The 23856-nt window shown below is 39.4% G+C and overlaps 1 protein-coding gene across 3 annotated transcripts in view; it reads left to right on the top strand.

Moving 5' to 3' along the window:
* CTNND2 (catenin delta 2) overlaps positions 1 to 23856 on the top strand; it is a 784675-nt gene that overhangs the window by 567092 nt on the left and 193727 nt on the right. For all 3 annotated transcript variants that reach the window (XM_081089970.1, XM_081089969.1, XM_081089968.1), the window contains one exon: positions 1787 to 1919. In XM_081089970.1, the coding sequence (XP_080946096.1) occupies positions 1787 to 1919 (133 nt within the window). The remainder of the gene's footprint in view (positions 1 to 1786; positions 1920 to 23856) is intronic.

Below are 23856 nucleotides of genomic sequence, written 5' to 3'. Positions count from 1 at the left end.
AAATTCTGTTTCTTTGTTACTAATGTTGTGGCCCCACCCCATAACAAAGAAACAGAGTTATTTCTGGAGGATAAGGCCCAGAAATCAGGATTTTAAAAAGATTCCCAGGTGATTCTAACGTGCAGCCAAGGTTGAGAACCACTGAGTGTCTTTACATGGCACTTCTCATTTTAATTTACAGGTATTCTGCAGATTTTTTTAAGAGTGTACAAGAATATAATTTTAGGAGGCTGCTATTAAAAGAAGAGGGATGTGCTATCCCGATGTTGCAGAAGTGGTTTAGAATCATGCAACGAAAGGAAATTAAATTAAAAAGAAAAATAGGCTTGCTGTGTTTTAATCCATAATTGTTCTCCACTGTGATCACATCTCCAAGAAAACATCAATAGTTTGTCCATTATCAGCAATCATTTAATTATGTTTTGTAGCAAAAGCATTACTGTACTATATACGTCCTTTTGAAAATATGTGTGCGCCTAAGATTTTAGGGAAATTTGTTAAATGCTCACTGCATAGTAAGTTGAATGTTTTATCTTTCCAATAAAAATAAACTAAGCCAGTTCAAAAGGACTCTGTTCCATAGTGTCTTCAGTAGCTATAACGGAAACACCAACGGGTTCCAAGATTTGCTTGACAACCCCTCCCAGTTGTGATAAAGGAAAGATAAAGAGAACAGGTTAGAATCTACGAGGAAACTTTTAACCTCTGTCTGCCCCTTTCTCGCTCTCATTTTTCATGATGCTTATTCTCGGGTGGCAGCCCTGACCTGGCATCAGCAGGATGTACGCTTTTGAGCTGTTTCTCCAGGAGTAGAGTGGTTGTTGCAAAGCCTTCTCGTTTCTCTTCCTCCCCATCCTTCAGATAAATAGGACACTTTTGTGGCTCCTGGGGTCAAGTTTTTATCTGTGGTCTCAGAGGTTGCTTTTTTATTTCTCTGTTTTTTAAAAAAATTGGCTTCCTGTTAGATGAATAGAATCCAAATAGTTGGCCCTCTTAGCTTGATATTATAATTGGTGGAACTGACTGACTTTAGAAAAATATTTATTTGTTTAATGGTGCAATCAACCTTATGTTTTAGAATGGATTTAAATATCTTAGGGCATTTTTCTTAAAATTATATAAACAATCAGCTTCTTGGAGTATCTAAGATATAAAAAGAAGAATACAGGAAAAGAATGTACAATGCATTAAATGTGTTAACATCGTATGACTAATCTCAGCTCTTTAAATAAATCATTTCCTTCTTGTTGATATACATTTATCCTCAGAGAATCATTTTAAAGAAGAGGCAATAGCAATAATGATAACCATAAAAATAATGGTGACATTAACTGCTGTTATGACACTGTGGATTGTATCCATTCAGTTATATTTCTTCTTGTCTGATAATTTAGCTAAACACTGTACTGGAATCAGACTGTTGAAATATTATATTAGAAAATACATGTGACCTTGTAAATTATCCTGTTAAGCCCAAATTCAAAAGGTATATGTTAATAAAATCAGATGCTATTTTAAGTCATTTTTTCCACAATCTTCATACACATGTAACTTTAGTTGATACATGTATGATAGTGTATGTATACACACACATGTAAGATAGTATATGTGTAAAATGGTTTATATATATACAAACCATTTATTTAAGGAAGTCTTCTTAAGTGGGTTCATGTGTAAGAAAACCAGCACAATTGCTTGTGAAATATTCCCGTAACTGTGAAGGTAACTGAGTGTGGACAGTGTGGCAGGATTCCTCACTCATGTTCTCCTGCTTCCTTCTGTTCAGAGAATTTGGATGGAGAGACCCGGAGCTGCCTGAAGTGATTCAGATGTTGCAGCACCAGTTTCCTTCGGTCCAGTCCAATGCTGCAGCCTATTTACAGCACCTCTGCTTTGGAGACAATAAAATTAAAGCCGAGGTAAGCGCTACTGGTTTCTCCAATGACCAGTGCCAGGAGCATCATCAGTGAGGTTTTTAGAATAACATTACAATGGGAAAGAAATAAGAAAAGTGAAGCTTGAAAACTTTGATCCATTTAAAAGACTGAAACATAGCACTTTTCATTTAATTAATTGGCGTGCCTACCACTCGCACTTCTGTTTTAATATCTGAATACTGGGGAGTAGAGGAGCAAGGATGCATGTGTTAGTATTAAGAAAGGTAAGATTGTCAACTGCTGTATTTTGGGTGTGATTTGCCTTTCTCTTCCCAAATCCATCTCTGGAGTTGTTTCTGCCTTTAAATCCTACAAAAATACAAAGCATCCTATGTTGGCTCCTCAATTTTCAACAAGATCACTACACTCAATCTATGTTATCATCTGTCCTCCCTGGAAAACTCATTAATAGGATGGGAACTTTAGGCAATAAACCAGCTCTGTGTTATAACCAAGAATTTTGAGCCATTCACAAAAGTACCAGCAGATATAATACACATATGTGTTCCATTAAGGAGACTAATGTCTGGTCATCATATAAACAATTGTTAGCATGCTTTGTAATTCAGAAATACGTTAAAGTGTATAAATTATGGTGTGTGATATTTCAGGAAAATCATGGTGGTCAGCACAGCTAACTCTGATTTTTTAGATGAGGGGCAAGTATTTGCATATAAGCAGCTGAGTAATCATTTAAAATAAAGATTTTGTAAATTATGAATGTAATTTCTTGCATCCATACCATGTAAGCAATTTTTAGGATGAGTCTAAATTAGTTTAAGAGAGGAAAGAAATTTGAAGACAGCATTGCAATTTATTATAGGTTTTGCTTGCTTGCATTGGATATATATAGCCTAGCAGCTTTTCATTTTTTTCTGACACTTCCGCTGGGACTCAAAGAACTTGATCCATGCTCAGTCTTACCAGGACAGTCAATTGTGGAATATATACAGAGCAATGGTTCTCAACTAGGTGTGTTATCGCCCAAGGGACATTTGACAACATCAAGAGCCATTTTTTTATTGTCACCGTTGGAGAGGGTTGTGGTGGTGCCATTAGCATCTCAGCCAGGGATGCTTCAAGGCATTCACAATACACAGGACAGCACCCACCACAGAGAATTATTCAGATCCCATGGCCAGCAGTTCCAAAGTTGAGATGAAGAAAAATAGTGTCCATCTAAGATAAATTAAAAAATGCCAAAACACACCACCTGTTGAACTGTCCTACAAATAAATTAAGCTTATGTGTGCCAAATGGAAGTCATCTTAATCTTTCTCTGTTTTTAATTTTTAAAAAATGGCCATTCAAAATGAAGGACAGATTTCTGCTTAAGGGACCACATACCATCATTTTTTGAAGATTACAACTTTGAGGGTTTCTCTAAGGGTCACGAAAGTATTTCATTCCATTGTTGATATAAAGTTAGTTCAGGAGTATGTGTTACCCCCACAAAAGCACGATGCCTTCCATCTTGAAATTTGGTCTCACGTCAAGACCAATGACAGGACACACATACCACGAGGGTGAGTTACTCACATAATGACGCTTAATGGGCTGAGCAGCGTGGCTCCCAAGCAGGACCCATTAGGCTTCTGAGAGGAAGAAAGGAGGCTGGCTCAGGATTTCCTGGTAGTTATAGGGGGTGGAGGGTGAGCAGGGTGAGGTTCCCACATGTGGGCAGGGACTTGCTGAGTTTGAAGTCTCTGCTGATGCCGCTGGAGAAAATACCGAGCTCTCCTATCAGCTTGCTCAGATATGGACAGAGGGGCAGAGGGAGAGTGAGGCTGAAAAGCTGTCAGAAGCAAAACATCAAAAATTGGAGTCCGACTCTATTACAAGGAGTCATGCTGTCGGGAAATACAGACATCGTGGCCTGGGCAGTTCACAGTCACTGGTCTGGCTGGCTCGGCTGTATGATCCATGGACTGGCCTTGAAACCTCTCAGTGGCAGTGAAGCCTGGCAGCTGGCTGTGGACATGGGTGGCCACAGCAGAAGCACCCCAGGGCCCTAGGGTGGACAAGAGGCAGTGCAATGAAGCAGTGACCAACACACACATCAGTGTCAACAGATGTATTTTCCGATGGCACTTCCCTGCTCACCAGCTGTGTCTCCTGAAACAAGCAGCCTCAAATCCAAGTTCACTGGACCAGTAGAAAAACCTAGGGATGGGGCTTTGGTCTGCTGATTTATGGAAGTGAATTCTCAGCTTTGTTTTTATATGATCAGACATGATTTTGAACAAAACTGAATTTCTAGGCTTCGTTATGTGAACAATGTATAAAGTTCTGTAATAAGGAATGAGAAAGATATGATTTATGACCTTGCAAGTGCCCCCCCTTCCCCTTTTTTTAATCTTTAAAAGAGAGCTGCTGCTACCTCCATTGTAGTCTTGTAGGGACTAAGTAACTTAATGTATGCAAACTGACAGGCTCCAAATACTGCCAGGACCTCATGATAATATTTCCCTGGCACCTGGGAGTCTGGGATGAGAATAAAGAAAAGGGTGATGTAGGCTGATGCCAAGTTGACAAAGTGAGATGGAAGTTAGTAAAATCCAAAGGAACAGGAAATGTGTAAAGGGCCTAAATAAAATACAAAATAAGTCATCTGGAGTTTTCCCTTTCTCCTTCAGTCACATAAGGAGTGCACATGTGTTTTCCTTATGCACATGCATAGAGATGTGTCATTTTCCATAGACCTATTCTGTTCTCTCATCCTAACTCGGGGCCCAAATCATTAGGAATAGTCCTCTGTTCGTGACAGATGACTGCCAGTCATGTTTTCATACACAGGTATTGAATTTTGTAATTACCTGTTGTCCAAATACTAATCTCGCAGGCTCTAGCCTTTTCACGTTGACTCAGTCTTCTAGTTTTTCTATTGCATTTTATTCCATTGATTTAGCTCTTCAGTCTACCTTTCATTATTGGTATTGACTTTGCTCACACAATGGATAAGCCATTGAGCAAAAAGCAGGACTAAATCTCCTAAATGTGGAGGGTCATAAATCATGTCTTTCTCATTCCTTCTTACAGTACTTTGAACAGTTTTCACATCATGAAGCCTAGACATTCAGTTTTGTTCAAAATGATGCCAGTTCTAATGAGAACAGAGCTGAGAACTCACTTCCATAAATCAGCAGAACAAGTTATCCTGCCGGTCACATTTTGAAATTTGGATTTGAGGACGTCATCAGGGAGGTGGGACTGAGAGAGAGGACCCAGTGTGGTCAGTTCGGAACCACCTGTGACTAAGGTAGGGTCTGCAATCCACTGGCTGCCCTGACTCAGGAAAGAACACTCAGTTATACATACTTTGAAGATCAGCGAGTGTCCAAACATTGGGATAGGATGGTGTAATGCAAACAGGAGATCCCAGCCAGACTAAGATCAGAAGAAAAGCAGTTGAGGAAAAATTGAAACAAGTGGGGAAGGAGGAAGCAGAAGGAGAGGGTCTGGGTCATTCCCACCATCGCACCAAGTTTGTGCAGTGCATTTTTATGAGCTAATGAATAGCTGGTGTGTCGATGGGTCTTCCTACTAATTTCAAAGGAAGAGCCACGATTGGATGGATGTCAATAATATTAGAACTATGTCTACCATATTCTATCTCCAGAATTGTTGGGGCTGTCACAATAAATTGAGCTGCAGATAATCTAGAGAGTTATTAACATGAAAACTTGCTCATATGTCTGTACTATAGGCATTTTTAAGAAGATGCCTAAACGTTGATAACTTCTTAGGATTTTTCCACAAGTCTTTCTTCATTCTATTTGGGAACTCTTCCTCAGTTATGAATTTTAAAGACACCCCATGGATTTGGGGACAATATGCGGTGCCTGTTATGGGTTGTAATGGTTTAAGTTTATTTATGCTCCTCCCTCTTGCATCTCCCCTCATTTCTTCTCATGCACACATTAGAGCAGGTATGCTGCTAGGCACCCATAGTCACACCTGGACAATCATACATAAATGGGAGCATATATGTCTGTGTGTACGCTACATGGTGACATTCAAGGTGATATGTGACCTAGGGGTTAAAAAAAAGTATTTGCCCATTTTCAAATGACAAGAATGGATTCTTTTTAATATTGAAAAATTTTAAATATTTTTGTTACTATAAATTTAAAAATTCAATTCAATTAAAGTTTTAAATTAATATGATAACAATTTTAAACTTAAAATTTTAAATAGTTTCAATATGTATATTTTAAACATAAGACCATCCACTTAAATAACATGCCCTTTTTAAAAACTTACGTGATGTGACACGTGGGAAGGACTGAGCTATATTTACTTCTGTGTGATGGAAATGACTGGTGACCACCACTGATGAAGACTTAATTTACTTTTTTTGACCTGACTTCCTCTTTTTCCATGAAAAATTAGCTTCATCTATCAAATATGCAACCAAAATGTTCCAAGTGTTTGAAGGCGTTATACAGTAAACTTACACAGTTTGAAGTTGAGAACAATGTATGTAGGAAACCATGCTAATTTTATCTTCCTAACTCCTAACAAACCTCTTATTAATTGCCTTACCATCCTACTTCCAATAAAGCACTTTTTGTTTTTAAAGAAATGGAATTTTTAGTTCTAGTGGGAAAAAGAGTTTTGTGTTTAGTAGGGGAATCAAATATTAAGAATGTATAAATCCTATCTTAAGGCATCTACAACACAGTGGGTAGACAGGGCACTATCACATCAGGTGTTCAGCCTCTGGTAGGGCAGGTCCCCAGCCTGTGACAGTGCTTAGCACAGCTCCAAACCCAGCCTTGGGGAGTCAGAGCTTCCCGCTTCCTCTAGTGATTATGACACAAAATTTTAAATTAGAAGTTTCCAGAATAATATAGCTAATCTAAACTCAGAATTGACAGAAGAGGGCTCAGATTTAAGGGTATAGGTCCTTTGGAGTGTGTGTGTGTGTGTGTTTGTGCACGCATTTCCATATACTTTCAATATATTTGTACCATTTACACATATTTTTCCTAGATTGGCATTATCTTTTTTGGTGACATTAACTAAAACATAGAAATTAACTTCTGTGTATAAAAATATGCATACCTTCCCCTCCCGTCCCCATCCCCCCCACTTTTTAGAATATTCCATAAGCGTAAAAAAATTCAGACTTGTTCCTGTCTACTACACTTAAAGTGCTTCATAATTTTTATTTTATTCTTGGTTCTTTCCACCTCATATAGCTCAAGAGAAGATGCTATCCATCTTTTCCGCTGAATACCTTTGAGCCATTTCTTCTCTTTCCTTCATCGTAAATTGTTCAGTATTTTTGCAGGAGTCTGTGTCAGTTACTAGATGTCAGTAGAGAGTATACTGTCGAGCTTACAGCACTGGCTCTGGAGCCAGGCTCTCTGCCTTTGAACTCTACTCCTTTCCAACTCTGTGATCTTGGGCAAGTTTCTATACCTCTCTGAGCCTCAATTTCCCAGACTGTGAAATGGCAGGGGAATCCACATAACTCCAGAGAGAACACACATAGACTGCCAGCCACTGTGAGAGGTTAAGAAATGGGGGTTATGGTCAATATATGTCACAAATGTAAACTAAGGAAATCTCTTCCTAATAGTTCAGCGTAAAATCAGTCTCATAGTGTTGTAGACAGAATGTCTGTCCATATTCTGCTTTACTTGTACTGTTCATCATTCACGTTTTGAAATTTATTATCAGCTATACGACACACTAGAACAGCCGTGGGCAAACTACGGCCCGCGGGCCGGATCCGGCCCGTTTGAAATGAATAAAACTAAAAAAAAAAAAGACCGTACCCTTTTATGTAATGATGTTTACTTTGAATTTATATTAGTTCACACAAACACTCCATCCATGCTTTTGTTCGGGCCCTCCGGTCCAGTTTAAGAACCCATTGTGGCCCTCGAGTCAAAAAGTTTGCCCACCCCTGCACTAGAATCATGCATTGTTGAAACAAGTAGAATCTAAGAATCATTCATGCATGCAACATACAAGGGCAGTAAATATGTCCAAGTGCTTAATTCACTGATATCATGGGAATGTGGAATTAATGAATACATTCATTCAACGATAGTCACTGAGCAGCCCAAAAGTTCCAGGCGCTGATGATACAGCCAAGAACAGACTAGACCCAGATGACTAGACAAGTTAAGACCTATATATATCATATGTCAGATGTTGTTAGTGGCCCTGAAGGAAACCAGCACAGTAATGGGGGTAGAGAGTGATGGGGGTGGGGACCCACTGCTATTCTACATCAGGTGGGTCAGGAGAGTCATCTCTGGGAGACGGTGTTTGAGCAGAGCTGGAAGGCAGTGACAGAGAACCACAGACTGAGTTCTCTGAGGAGGAGTGTCCCCATGCACAGAGCAAACTAGCAAGCAGGAAGCAGGGGTGAGCTTGTCTGTGCTCGAGGAGTCTGTTAGTTTCCTGGGGCTGCTGTAACAAGTACTACACTAGGTGGCTCAGAACAACAGACATTCATTCTCCCAAGATTCTGGGGAACAGAAGTCCAAGACCAAGTTATCAGCAAGGCCAGGCTCCCCCAAGACCAGTGGTTCTCAACCTTCTGGCCCTTTATATACAGTTCCTCATGCTGTGACCCCAACCATAAAATTATTTTCGTTGCTACTTCATAACTGTAATTTTGCTACTGTTATGAATTGTAATGTAAATATCTGATATGCAGGATAGTCTTAGGCAACCCCTGTGAAAGGGTCGTTTGACCGCTAAAGGGGTCGCAACCCACAGGTTGAGAACCGCTGCCCTTGACTCTGGTTGAATGCTTTCTTGCCTCTTCCTAGCTTCTGGTGTGGCCCTCAGTCCTTGGCTTGTGGACACGTCCCTGCTGCAGTCTCCGTGCTTTGTTTTGTTGGCACGTTTCTGAATGAGATTGCCTATGTCATATTTTTTAAAAGACCTATACTTGAGGAACTAATCCCTCCTTCAGGGGTATAGTCCCAGTTTACTAGTATATCCAACCTAAAGTTCTTTAGCTGGTGTTTCCATTCACTTCCTTCCCTCCAGTCTCCAGAGATGGCAGAAAACCCCTAGCCTCTGGCCTCTGGTCTCCTGCTAACACTATGCTTCTTAGTACTGCCCATTCACCTCCATTAGACCTTGTTTCTAAGAGATAAATTTCTAAATTGTTGAACCAAAGAAGAGACATCTTGTTGATCTGTCATCCTTTTCCTTTTTCCCTTCCAGTCTTCATGTTTTCCTGCCCTGCCACACAGACTAGAGAGAAAATTCCATCAGAGCACTGATGGAAATAACACAGGCCCTGGCCCTTGTGGTTCAGTTGATTGAACATCATCTCATCCACCAAAAAACTGCTGGCTTTATTCCCAATTGTGCCAGGTTATGGACTCGATTCCCAGTAAAGGTTGTGTAGGAGTCAGCCAATCGATGTTTCTCACATCAGTCTCTCTCTCTCTCTCTCTCTCTCTCTCTCTCTCTCTCTCTCTCTCTCCCCCCCTCCCTCTCCCTCTCCCTCTCCCTCTCCCTCCCTCTCCCTCTCTCTCCCTTTCTCTCCCTCCTTCCCTCCCTCTCTCCTCTCTCTCTCTCTTCCTTCCTCTCTAAAACTAAAAAAATTAAGAGAAAAAGTAGATAATAACACAAAGAGCCTCCATATCATCTTCTGTTTATACACACATTAAAACATGCTTCCCCTATTTATGGTTTCTTTGCAGTTCTGTGCCTTCCTATATTTCTGCAAGCACTTTCCTTAATCCACTCTAAGTAAATGATCTTGTACTCACACCTCTTGATCCTCTGACCATTTGTTTTTCTAACTTCTCCAATGTTATTGTTCCACTTCATTCTAGATTCAAAATTTCCAATCTCATCAACCTGATGGCACTTGCAAATGTGTTAATGACCAAGGTCTCTGCTCTTATGTGCTCCATTCTGGAAGTGTTTCACAGAGCTGGAGCCAGGTACCATAGAAGACTACAGCCTCCCTGGCTTGAACTAGAGCCTCAATTGACCCATTTAAGTGTGTGTAGATTTCTAGCCCAGCCACACTTCTGTCATTCAAAAACAGATTCTTATTAGAAAAAAATGTCTCTATTCCAAAACTATCCCATAGATGTTTTGACACATCTCTTCCCGATTAGGGCACTTCATCATTGAAAATGGTTTTTAAATGTTTCATGTAAAGCTGTAGGTGATCATTGTAGGATGACTATTCTTATCTGGTAGCTCCAGTGCACTGTTTAACCAAACCTCTAATATTAAAGTGAAAGAAAAAAAATCTCTTTTGTTAGAAGAGCACTTCAAATTGCTCATCTACGTTTACAATCCATCTTAATGAATTTGCCTCTTGAATACAAAGTAAAACATTGAGTAGATATTAAGTTTTATTTATATTAATTTTATGTATGGAACAATTTCTGCATTCCCTTTGGATCTATGCAGGCTATCTTCAATTTCCAAAGATTTTTTTGAAAGAATCTTACTATTAAAAGTGTGTTTTCCCTGATGACAGTTGTATATAAAAAGACCAGCTTTCCTAAGACAGCTCACAAAAGCCTCACTGAACCAAAACATCCCTGAACTATAGCAGTGGTGAAACTATAGCAGATTATCCGGAAAACCTTGCACCTCAAATTCCTTAATCTAAGCACAGCAGCTAAATCTTTTCTGCTGTGTAAAGAAATATATTTACAGGTTTCAGGATTGGAATGTGGACATCCCCAACGGCGGGGAACTATTTGGCATACCACAGAAGTCCTTGTTCATTGGAAAAAAAAAACAACCCACCACTTGAGTACCTTGGAATTTTTAAAAAATCAGAATTGATGTTTTCCCTCCCCTGTAAAATTTCTAGTATTTATGCTTAACATCACTGATTTGAAAAAGATGTTGATGGATGCTCAGAAATAGATGAGGCACAGTGAGCTTGGGAAAAGTTTTGATTCAACTCATGTAATGATAGAAGGAACAGATCAGTGTGGCCCAGGTAAGGAAGAGCAACCAGGTAACCCTCCTTTATGTGGGGAGGGCTGGTTATTCTTATAACCCATCCAGCAGGAGAATTGAGTCCACACTGATGCTTGTTGGATTGACAAGAGGCTGGGAAATGGCAATTTCTGGGCTTAATTAATGTAACTTTACCTGGCCATTGTACTAAAGAATTAGAGATTATTTGGGGAGAGAATGGATCGGTAGCTGTTCAAAAACAAAAGGTAATTTTTCATACCAACTGCCCAGACAGCACATGTACAGACCAGTGAATACATGCTCCTGTAACACATGTGGACAACAGATGTGGTGAAAGTGGCATCATAAGCCTGCTGTGATTGTGTAAACTAAGTGAGAGCCCCTTGGCCAGCCCAAAGCCAAAATTCTCAAAACTACAACAAAGATAGATTTCCTGAAAAAAATATTGGCAATATCTGAATTAACAATGGTCCCCTGGCTCACAACACCTATTCAAAAGTAGTCAGCTTTTCTAGGTTACTTTATAGATCATTGGGGTCTGAATCAATTGGCTTTCTCTGTGGCTTTGATGGTGTCCAGTCTTCTTCAAGCTAAAAAAAAAAAGCGAAGCTCTGTGGACACTGGGATTTCAGTGCTGTTATTGGTAGGGAAAATTCCTTTTTTAAAATGTTTTTAAATTTTATTTTTATTGTTGAGAGTATTACAGATGTCCCCCATTTTTTTATCCCAATTTCTGAGAAAAAGTCAATCACTATCTTAAACTAAGAGACCATAAGATCTATTTAAACAGTTTTCACACAAAGATATGCTAATTCCCTTACCTGTGGCAAAAATTCCTTTGAAGAGACTAAAATTTACTGATGGTAAAAGATACTCTGAAATACAACTTTGATGATTGATGATTATCAGGCTTGCAAACAAGCATGCTGACAGAACTTGGAATTAGCATGACTCATAAGAAGGTGAGATTGGTTTGTAACTTCTGCAGATAAGGGGAGACCCAACATGGACAATTTGAAGAATCAGGGATATTTCTCTACTGATGAAAAATATTTCCCTAAAATGAATGTCTTTTCTCACTGAAAGTATCTGAAAAGAGAATCATGTAATACTGATTAGTGGTCCTTGTAGAACTCCTAGGTCCTGAGAAATCATATCTCATATTTGGGGATATTAAATTCCATTTAAAAAAAAAGAAAGGAAAGGAAAAGAAAAGAAAAGAAAAGAAAAGAAAAGAAAAGAAAAGAAAAGAAAAGAAAAGAAAAGAAAAAAGAGGAAAAAGAAAAGAAAATTTATTTTTGAAGGTGGTTCCAAACAACAAAAAGTTTTTAAGGTCTTTGGTGTAAGATACTCTCAGGTGCCTAAGGCCCGCAAGCTGTTTTACCATGACTAATACCTAGAGATTGGAGTTCATGGCAAAAGCCAGTAGGGGCAGCAGAAAGACAACCTTAATGCTGACTACCATACACTATTAGGTAGTTTTTGAAAGGCCATGAGTGGCTTGCTACTGGTACTAGTAGAGACTGTTTGCATCCTTAAAGGAAATGTGAGACCTAAAATTCCTCTTAGACCCTAGAGATTGTCAGAAAACACTGTTATAAGAAAAGAACTACCTAAAAACTCTGATCAAGTGCAGGGATTTGCTCAATAACCCTCTACGTTTGGTTAATCCAGAGGTGTCTACTAGATGCATGAACAGGATGTCTCCGAATCTGGCGTCCCTGCCTTTTTTCCTCTGATGCTGCATCCTGTTCTATAGAGAAATCATAGCCCCAAACTATGATTCCTTATCAGAATGATGGACAAGGAACACTGTTGGAAGACTGCCTTTCTCCCACCTAGTCTATAGGACGGTTAATGTTAACAGGACGAAAACCAATACACCAGACCGCACCTTCACACTTGTTCAGGTTGTATTCTTTTGAATGATCTTTTGGGAAGATACTTATAATAGTGAGTTATTCATTACTTGTATAGACAAGGTCAGCCATCCAGTGTGCAACCTGGATGTCAAGAAGACTTTTTCTGTCTTTCTCACTGAAGGTATCTGAAAAGAGAATCATGTAACACTGACTGGTGGTCATTGCCCCATAGGCTAGCCATTGAATCAAGAAAATGGGTAATGAGTAACTCCCTGTCCTCGGCACTTCTTTATGGAGAGCAGATATTGAAATGAGAGTGCCTTGGTCCTACTGGACTTCAGTTTGATCAGGTATGGAGGTACATCTCAGCCAGCAGCAAGGAATAAGCTGGTGGTTAAAGCAGGAGGTGATGGACTGTGTGGCTAGGAGATCTGAATGCCACCCAGATAACCCAGGATAAAAATTCATTTTAAGGTATTCTGGTTAGCAGCCGTAATGCCATCTGCAACTTTAATCTCCTATGCCATGTGACATACATATTTACAGGTTGGGGGATTAGGGCAGGGACATTCTTGGGGTGGGGTGGCAGCATTAATCTGCCTATACCACCTGTTAGAGGAACGCAGATTCTCACTCAGCACTTAGGAACCCTGGGAAGCACACCTCTGACTGAAGGATGCCTCATGCCTCTTGCTCTGTGGGGCTGCAGATAGGATTCTGGAACTGTCCCACTAACAGACCATTTTCCCCCTGACTTGGTTGGCTTTATCACATCAGGTTGCTCTATCTTGAGGACCACATGGTCTCAAAAGTTGGTTCATTAATCATATGTTGGGCAAGTGCCAACTATGGTTATTAAAATCCCCTTTTGAAAATTTCAAAGCTAATCATGATTTCCTTAATTTGGTCATTCAGATTTGCAATTTCCTCACCCCTGTAAGCATAGATATCTATGTTAACAAATATTGCACAATGTTTTGTATGTCTCAGAGTTTCCAAAGCTAACGTTTTCCCCCTTTCTGCTAGTCCTCCAGGCTCTAGATTTAATTTTTCTGCAATAAGCACCCTAAAAATATGAATCAATAGATGATCATTTGTTTTGCAATTTAGATTTTTTCATTTTAATGTCTTAAGCCCTGAAGGGCAACAGCAGAATATGAAGATTGTGAATTATGAATAATTTTCCTTATTGTTCTGACTTCTCTGTCCCTCTACCATTTAGCCCCACCTCACCTAATAGAAATTGGGTGTTCAACCATGAGTCTGGGCACTATACTAGTTCCCATGCTTTTATATATTTTTTGCGTTAAGGAAAAACAAGATATCTGCATATCTATAATTAGCTAATATATTCAGCATTGGCTCCTGTAAACAAGATGCAGGTGTGTGTACCGCAGAAGCATTTTTTTAATGTAGTATTGGCTTTTCCTTGTGGGAAAAATCACTCTCCCTTCATAAAATGAAGACATGAACCTATAATAGTGGTTCTCAACCTGTGGGTCACGACCCCTTTGGGGGTCAAACGACCCTTTCACAGGGGTCGCCTAAGACCATCGGAAAACACATATATAATTACATATTGTTTTTGTGATTAATCACTATGCTTTAATTATGTTCAATTTGTAAACAATGAAATTGGGGGTCACCACAACATGAGGAACTGTATTAAAGGGTTGCGGCCTTAGGAAGGTTGAGAACCACTGACCTATAAGAAAAACATTTTTATTATGTACACAACGTTGCTGGGCCAGTGTCAGTGTTCACCATTATATAATACTCTAAGCTTCTAAGATCTCTTCTTAGGCACCAGAATTCTTTGTTCTTAAGTACCAATTTGCTTGGCATTAGACGTTTCTCCTGCAGGGTGGACTGTAAACATTGGTTTGATTTCAAAATTTCAAAGTTCATAGTCAAAACTGCATTGTCAGAAAATAATGTGGAGCGTCTGCTGTGAGCCAGGGCCTCCCCGCGGTGCTGGGGATTCAGCATTGAAAAAAAGTGGCAAGATCCCCGTCCTCCCAGCACTTACCTCGCTCTGGGTAAACATGGGGCAGAAAACCAGTATGAATGTGACATATATCAGGGGGTAAATTGGAGCAAAGGCTGGATCTGGAGAAAGGGAGGTGGACTGAGAGTGGAGAGGAAGCGGGCGGGGCAGATGTGTTATTTTTTATGGTAAATCAGGTCAGGCGGACACCTGAGTGATGGAAAGGAAGCCACTCGGAGGAGGAGGCCAGGGCAGCACGTTGGCTGCTCAGGATCTTCCAGGAGCCCAGGGGAACTGGAGCCAAAAGTGAGTAAAAGAGAGAACAATGAGCAATGGAGACAGAGAAAAGACAAGGGCAGGTTCACACAGGACCAAAGGCCAATGCTAATGACCTTCTGATGGTGATGGGGATCATTTGAGGATTTTGAACAGACACCACCCGATTTGATTATGTATGCTTTAAGAAACAAAAGCAAAAAATTACTTTTTAAAAAGTAAGTTTTTATTGACTTTTAGAGAGAAAGGAAGAAAGAGGGAGAGAGAAACATCAACATCATTGGCTGCCTCCTGCACACCCCCTACTGGGGATTGAGTCTGAAACCCAGGCATGTGCCCTGACTGGGAATCAAACCATGACCTCCTGGTTCATGGGTGGACGCTCAACCATTGAGCCATAGTGGCCAGCAAAAAAAGAATATTCTTACTACAGTGTATGCAGGATTTTTAAAACAAAACAAAACTCTTCCCTGAATCCCTGCTTCATTATTAGTCCTCTGCATTGACCAGCCTACTAAAAACTGAGAGTGTAACCGTTGCCTTTCTACTAGGCTGGGGGAAAAAACTTTATTCAATAACACAATAACGTATTTGAAAATTTTAAAGAATTAAAAATGCAAACCAGGACATTTATGTATCAAGTATTTTTTAAAGGCATAATTAGAAAATCAATAAATAAGACAGAAAATAAGGAAACTTGATTTTTTTAGCCTGGGTTTTATATGTTGAAGATATTTTAAAAGAGTTTATTAATAAACTGTGCTGGGAGCTAACATCTGACAGTGGAGTAAAATCAGAGCATTTGTGATTTATAATTGGGTCTCCAGTCCTCCAATCTGTTTCATTCCAGGTCTAAGAAACTTTGAACAGAAGTTATTAATTTAAAGAAATGATCTCAGTCTCTGTGACGATTTTAATTATTGGAAAGTAGACTACCTAAAGGACAGGTCCTTTGAACCCACAAGTGATGGGTTATAAGAAAAAAAAAATCATACTACAAAATTTAAATTGGAGAAACAATGAATAATTGAAGGAACAGAATGAATCACATTTTGGAGGAAGGGGAGGGTGACATTTCTGAATTACTTTCCATTTTAAAAAATGTTAACATTTACACACGTATTTATTATGTATTTATATATTGTGACACTATAGTACATATGTACATAACATTATAGACATGTGGGTCTGACTGAAGTTACTAGACAGTTGTTATGCCATCAGAATCTCTGGGCTAACTCTTTATCATGATGATGAAGTCTAGAATCAAGCCCCCTTTTCCACTGAGATGACACGTGACCGAGGTGCACTGCATTGCACTTGATGGGATTTCTTAGAACATAGTTTTTATTATCTCAAAGGTCAGGGATGCACTCTGCAAGTTTGTATTTTTATTATACCACGTTCCAAATGTGTAAATGTTCTACTTGGGTTGATGGACAAAACGAAGAGTGAATAGTCGCACAGAATAACTCATATTTCAAGATGCTGTGCTGCAGACAAAGCCCTGGTAACAGCTTGCTTTGTGTTTAAGATAAACATGCTAGAGAATAGGATTGACATGTTCCAGTTAGTGGATTCTCAAAAGAGCTGGTCACAGAGGTTGAATCCACCGGATGTGGCTGTTCCGGGAGCCTGAGTGGAGGAGCTCCTGGCTTTCCCTTTGCTCAGTCTCTGGATGCCCTGCATCCTCAGCTGTGATTCTGGGGATAGTTAACCAGGAATCACAAGGTGGTCTTCTCCAGTCACCTGGCTGGACCTCAGAGCACAGAGCTGTCAGAATAAGAAAATCAAAGTTAATTTAAACAAATGATTGAGAGATGTGGGAAACCCATGCATATTGAACTATTCATAAATTCCCAGATGGCAGGCAAATGGCTGAGAATGTTTCACAGCTAAGGTGTACTTCTGCACGACCCATGTGCCTTCTTTGGTACTGTCTCACAAATTAATCCTCTTGCCACATTGCCATAACTTCTTCCCCTGCTAGTCCTCTGCTCAGAAAGCATGGGTCTCCATCCTAACACCGCAAGTAGTTTCTTATGTGGTGTTCAGTGCCAGCCCCAATTTGGCCTTTGCCTGGCATCCTACAGCACCCCCTGCATCCTGCCTCTGCAGACCTCCAGATGGGCAGACACCCTTCTCCACAGGCCCACATTTTCTACTCCATAAATTGTCCAAGTCTGATAGTAATAATCATCATAATGCCTACCCCCACAATCTTCGAGTCAATTTAAGGGCCAAGAAGATATGGCACTGTCTAATGCAGATACCTACTCTTTCCCCTCAACCCTACCACAAGTGTACCCCACTTTAAAAATCATGGACCTGCTATGCCCCAAACATTTTGGAATTTAATCATGGTCTGCATTATGTGGTTCACCAGTCCACAGCGGTCCTTAAACAAGTGTGATAGGTCCATTCTTGTTCCCATATTCCTCAGGGTGAACCCAGTGCCAACAGTGGCTAGAAGCCCCCAGATCTAGGCCGGCACCACCTTCCATTTGCTCTCATCTCTCCTTGCCTTTGCTCCAGCTACCCTTGGCCTCCTGTCTTCTCCTTAGGACCCTCTACCACCCCTTTATGTCATTTTGTCTCTATTCGAATGTCCTCTGACCATGGTGCCCTGGCCAAACCCTCCCCTGCAACACCTTCCCTCATCTTCCTTCTTTTCTGCTCTATCTTTTTTATGATTCTTTTTTTTAACCCAGTACCATTTATTTGAAACAAAGGGAGAAAGTGTGCTGATTAGAGGTAACAGACTTCCTGTACAGGCCTCTATCATAGTTCTGATCACAGGGGAGGATCCGGGTTTTGAGGGGCTTCAGCTTGTGCAATTTTGCAAATCCTTTTTAAGGAGCAGAATACCAAATAATAACTAAAAATTGCTAAGTCCTCTTCCACATAAAGCTGTCTCTCTGTTTTTCACTATTCAAATAACTTATTGGCTTCTTTGTTTTCTTCACTTATTTTCTCACTACTTCACAGGTACAGGGGCTTGGTGCATCTCACTCACCTCTGAACACAGTACCTATGCAGACTAGGCCCTCCATAAACATTGGTCAAATAAGGGACTGTCCAATTCATACAAAAATGATAATATTTGTAGGCTTAATATATATTCGTTCTGAGATGTGTTAATAATTTTCAAGTAGTTACCTGTCTACCTTACAGGGCTTGTGTTTCCAAAATGTATGTGTGCTCATCTAAAATTCTTATGAGATGTATATGAATTTAGCTTTGCCACCTACAAATATGTTAGATTCTATATTTTCCCAATGAAGAGGTACAAGATCAGCTTAGTAATTATTCATCTGAAAGTAGGTATTAGTACTTAAGGGAGATGACTGATTCATTATTTTAAAATTTAAGACCAGAATTTGAAGAGCATTTGTTTTTACTAGATCTTTTATCTTGACTTAAGTTTTCTATATTAAACCATTCAGTCTCAGGCCGGCCTCATTTATGGATGGATGGGAGGGGATAAAAGAGAAAGATAGAAAAAGAAGTGAAAATCTGAACCCTTGTTAGATGAAGATGTATCCTAACTTCAGCATCTCAGTATGATCCCGGTGAGGATGTATTAAACTTAAATTCAAACTTCTAAAATCAGTATAATCAGGATATTAAAAGCTGAAGCAATATCTTATATCTGTATACAATTATTTTTAGAATGAAGTTATTTCCATTCTTGTTTGTGTACAGGACTCTTGCTAATCCTTAAATCATATAGATATTTACTTCCATTATTTTTGTCTTTAGTTGGCATATTTAGTTTTTAAATTCTTGGAATTTACATGATGTATAGTCAGCTTCCTTAAGCTTTAATTCAATCCTTCAACATTAGTTTGTAATTCTTCTTTTTATCACATTAACTTCTAAATACACTAGGCTCTGTTTCTTGCTACCATTTTCTTCTTTTGAGCCATCTGACTCATGCATCACTGTCACAGTGCTTTAATTACTGAGGATTTATGTAATACTTATATATGAAATGCAGTAATTCCCTCCTTGTACTTTTCTTCAGCAAAAAAGTATTCTTCATCAACAAAGTATTCTTTGTTTTTATTGCTTGCTTAAGATTCCAGATGAAAGAATCTTTTTATCTTGTTTGAAATAAATCTCTTTTGAATTTTGATTAAAATTATGTTGAAACTGTGTACATTTTGGAGAACCCCTAACCTTTTCAATATCCACTTTGTTTCATTCATAAAGAAGGAGGTGTTTCATTGTATTTATGACTGGTTTTGTTTATATTGCTCAGTAAAAACTCTAATTTTATTTAAGGAGATTCTGCATGTCTTGGGTACAGAGTTTACTATGAGACTCAACCTCACTAGTAACAAGGGAAATGAAAATTAAAACTAAAAAGAGATGCCATCTCTTATTCAATATAAAAGAAGTCAACAATTTCAAGTATAGTCAAGGAGACTCTTACTCTCTCCCAATGGGGAATAAATTAGTGCAAGCTTGTGGGCCACATCATGTAGTTGAATATAAACAGATCTAGATAGACCCCACCAATCCCAAGCATCTGTCCTAGAGAAAGTCTTTCACGGTGCACACAGATGTACATGGCACCATTGCTTGTGTAAGCAGATCATTGGAAACAACCAAATCTCTACCATCATGAGACTGGTCGAATACACTGTGATTGGTCCCACAAAGGAATACTTCCCAGTAACGAAAGCCAATGCCTAGATGCCGTGCCTGTTGACTTGGACAGATATCACCAATGGAATGCTGTGTGATAAAAGCAAGTGAGAAAAAATAGGTGCCGCATGATACCACCGACATACATCTACAAATGTAAACCATGCTATGGACGGTTGGGAAGAAATACCTACAGCGTGAGACAGTGTTGTAGGGGTTCATTGCACAGACCTGGCCACATGGGCTTGAGTCTTCACTCTGCTCCTGCTCCCGTGTGACATTGTCAGTCATATCATCTCTGTGTCTCAGTTTCATCATCTGTAAAGTAAGGACATAACCCTTTTGCCACGCACTGCTTACATTTGTTTCTAATGTGTGTGTGTAACACTCTTTTTCATGATAACTTCTGGCTTTGTTATCAGAAGTAGTTCTTTCTATCCCAAGTAATATAGAAATGTTCATTGATTCATTTTCCTAGATTTTTTTTGTTTTGGTTCACATTTTAATTTCTAATCCATATGAAATTTATTTTGTGTAAATGTGAAGACATCAAGTGTTATCCAACCCCCCTCCAAATGGTGCGCCTGTTTTCACCAATTCTAGATAATGAGTCCCTACAGCTTCCCCACTATATCCTCAAGTCTGGATCTTTTCTGGGGTTTTTCTTCTCTTCCATCGTTGTGTGCTGATTCTTCAGCCATTGGTATATTGTTCTGTTTGTTGGTGCTTTAGCGTATATTCAGTCTTCCATGCTTCTCTCTTTCTTCTGTGATTTTCCCCCCAGGTTTATTGTCCTATATGAAATTTAGAGTCATTATGTTCAAAATCAACTTCAACATATATTGGGTTTTAAATTGGAACAGCTTCTATTGTTAAATTAATGAGAGGAAACAGAGATGTTTATAATACTGCATTTTCTCATACAGGAATATGATATACTTCCACATTTATTCACACCTTTTTTTTTTGTACCTCAGTAAGTTCATATAACTTCCTTCATACAAAAACTACTCAATTCTTATGTTTATTTTCTTAGTATTTTATATACCATACTAGAGGCCTGGTGCACAAAAATGTGTGCACTCGGGGGTGTCCCTCAGCCCGGCCTGTGCCCTCTCGCAGTCTGGGACCCCTTGGGGGATGTCCACTTGCTGGCTGAGGCCCACTCCCCAGGGGATCGGGCCTAAGCTGGCAGTCAGGCATCCCTCTGGCAGACTGGCAGCCCTTGGGGGATGTCCACTTGCCAGCGGGGAGCTGGCCTAAGTTGCAGTCGGACATCCTTAGCGCTGCTGAGGAGGCGGGAGAGGCTCTCGCCACCACCTCTGTGCTCATAGCCATAAGCCTGGCTTGTGGCTGAGCAGAGCTCCCCCTGTGGGAGCTCACTGACCACCAGAGGGCAACTCCTGCATTGAGCATCTGCCCCATGGTTGCCAGTGTGTGTCATAGTGACCAGTCATTCCCAGTCGTTCTATTGTTAGGGTCATATTACTCTTTTATTATATAGGATATATATATATTTAAAAAAAATAAAGCAAACTTTTGAGTTCAGTTTGGAGCACAGCAAGGGAGACTTGTATTGGAGGCACTCTTTCTATTTCTCAGTACTTCATGATTTTGTATTCTCTATGTACAAGGACTGCTCAAACGTACACCGGGTAATGGAAACTGCTAGACTTATTCGGAACACGTTGAGTGTGTCTGAAGGATGCCTTTAGAAAAGGAATGTGTGGAATCACTTGAAGTTCTTGTTAAAAAGAAGAGAAAAGAGGGGTCCCTTCCTGAGTGCTCTTAAAGGTAATGGACCTCGTCTTTGGCGTGCAGCAGTTCTGAGCACCCAGTAGTGGTTGTGGAATGTCAGCTCCCAGCCCCCAGAGGGACACTCTGGGGCCCCTTTGACCTCCGTGCTGGCGTCATTGCTGGGCAGTAAGATTTTCAATAGACCGCCTGACTGCCACTGTGCATCCGCTTAGACCTGTCCTGAGACAGGGGACTGTCTAGGAAGCTTCCCTGCCTGTGATCCCAGTTAGCAAGAGGGGAATGAAAAGGACCAGGCACTGTGGTGTATGGAATCTGTGTGCCGTGTTTCAGGTGCTTTGTTCCTTTTAAAGTGTCTTGCAAAATGCATCGCTGGGTGCATTTTACATTCTGACCAACTTGAAGGGCTTTTCCCAACTCTTATCTTTATCTCTTTAAGTGATGGGATCGTGAGGGTGAGGAGAACTTGAAAGTTTGAAATGCTGTAAAATAGGTCATTTCAGAGACTTTCATGGGAAATAGTTTTCTTTAGCCAGAGTTATGGGCAGAAACTATTATTCATACACGACTAGTACATTATCAGCTACTTCACTTAAATTGAGGGTATTAAAAAAAAGAAAAAACGTTCAGATTCTCCCTTTCAGCTGTTCATTTTGTTCTAAGTCAATGGGGTTCCCTCTGTGATGGTCTTCAGTGACAGCGGAAGGCTTGTTCAGGGGGCGGGAGTTGGGTTTGGAAGTCTGTACAGGGTGACAGAGATTCTAGAAATGCTGGAACTGCAGACTGGAAAAATAAGGGAAATCAAGTAACAACGCTAATGTATGTGCAGACATTTTTATCTTTCTATATGAGTTTCAAAAACCAAATAGCTTTCTGCTAGACACAGATAGAGATGAAACCACAACACCTACACATCCTTCATTGTTGCACATGAGTATTGTCTAGGAAGAACTACATGAGTCTAGAGAACCTTCTGAGTCATTTAACTTGTTACTGGTTATATCTTTTGCTACTAGTTGCATTTTTTGTGTTTATTAGAAGTTAATTTGATACTAAAAACATGGCCCTTCTCTCTTCTTGCCTAATGATTCACTCTATATTTCAAAAAAATTTTCTTTTCTTCAAGAACTAGTATTATAAATACATACCTTATATAATATCATTAGTTACATACCAACTTGAATTAATAATATATTAAATAATATATATTTTGCATACTAAATAAGATTTATAAAGTTATAACTTTGAAATAGCTGCTGTCTACTGATTCTATTATACATTATCATATTAAGTTAATTCACATATTGACCAGATAATAAGTCAATTCAGAATATCCTTTAACTAGATGATATAGTGCAGTGATAGTGAACCTTTTGAGCTCGGCATGTCAGCATTTTGAAAAACCCAAACTTAACTCTGGTGTCGTGTCATATATAGAAATTTTTTGAGCCGAAACCGGTTTGGCTCAGTGGATAGAGCGTCGGCCTGCGGACTGAAAGGTCCCAGGTTCGATTCCGGTCAAGGGCATGTACCTGGGTTGCGGGCGTATCCCCAGTAGGAGATGTGCAGGAGGCAGCTGATCGATGTTTCTCTCTCATCGATGTTTCTAACTCTCTATCTCTCTCCCTTCCTCTCTGTAAAAAATCAATAAAATATATTAAAAAAAAGAAATTTTTTGATATTTGCAACCATAGTAAAACAAAGACTTATATTTTTGATCTTTATTTTATATATTTAAATGCCATTTAACAAAGAAAAATCAACCAAAAAAATGAGTTCATGTGTCACCTCCGACACGCGTGTCATAGGTTCGCCATCACTGATATAGTGGGTAGTTTCTTAACAAATACTACTCATTGAGTTCTTTGGTAAACATTTCACATGTGAAATTTCATTTAATCCTGAAAACAACCCTAGGAGACAGGTTTACATTTTGTTCATGTTGTACAGAATTATGAAGTTACTTACCTCAGGGGACACAGGTTTTAAGAGAAAGAGGAATGATTTAAACCCAGTTGCTCTAGCTTCAAAGCCAGCATCCCCAAACACTACACTATAGCCCCTCTCTAAAACATAATTTTAAAAGACACATAATCCATCTTGGTTTACCTATTGAATGGAGAAAATAGATTATTTTCCACAACCATAGAGAGAGAGATTTTCTCTCAAAATTCTCAAAAATAATTTCTACCATAAAACTAAAAAAGGTTTTGGCCTTTATGTATTGTATTTCTCTTTTATTCAGAGGCAACTATGCATACATATATCAATTCAAATTATATGGGAACATTGATTATTTAACTGGATTTACTATAAGGGCAAGGGATGGAGGTAAAATATGTATTTTACAAACTGATAACTTTGCAATTTCTACATTAATGTTGAGAAGTGAGATTCAGTGACCTCTGGTTAAGCCCCTAGTGGTGGATCCAGAAACTTTGTATCTTCCAAT

Source organism: Myotis nattereri (genome assembly GCF_964212035.1).
Source record: "Myotis nattereri genome assembly, chromosome: 4".
Taxonomy (NCBI): Eukaryota; Metazoa; Chordata; class Mammalia; order Chiroptera; family Vespertilionidae; genus Myotis; species Myotis nattereri.
This window is presented reverse-complemented; position numbering and strand designations above follow the sequence as displayed.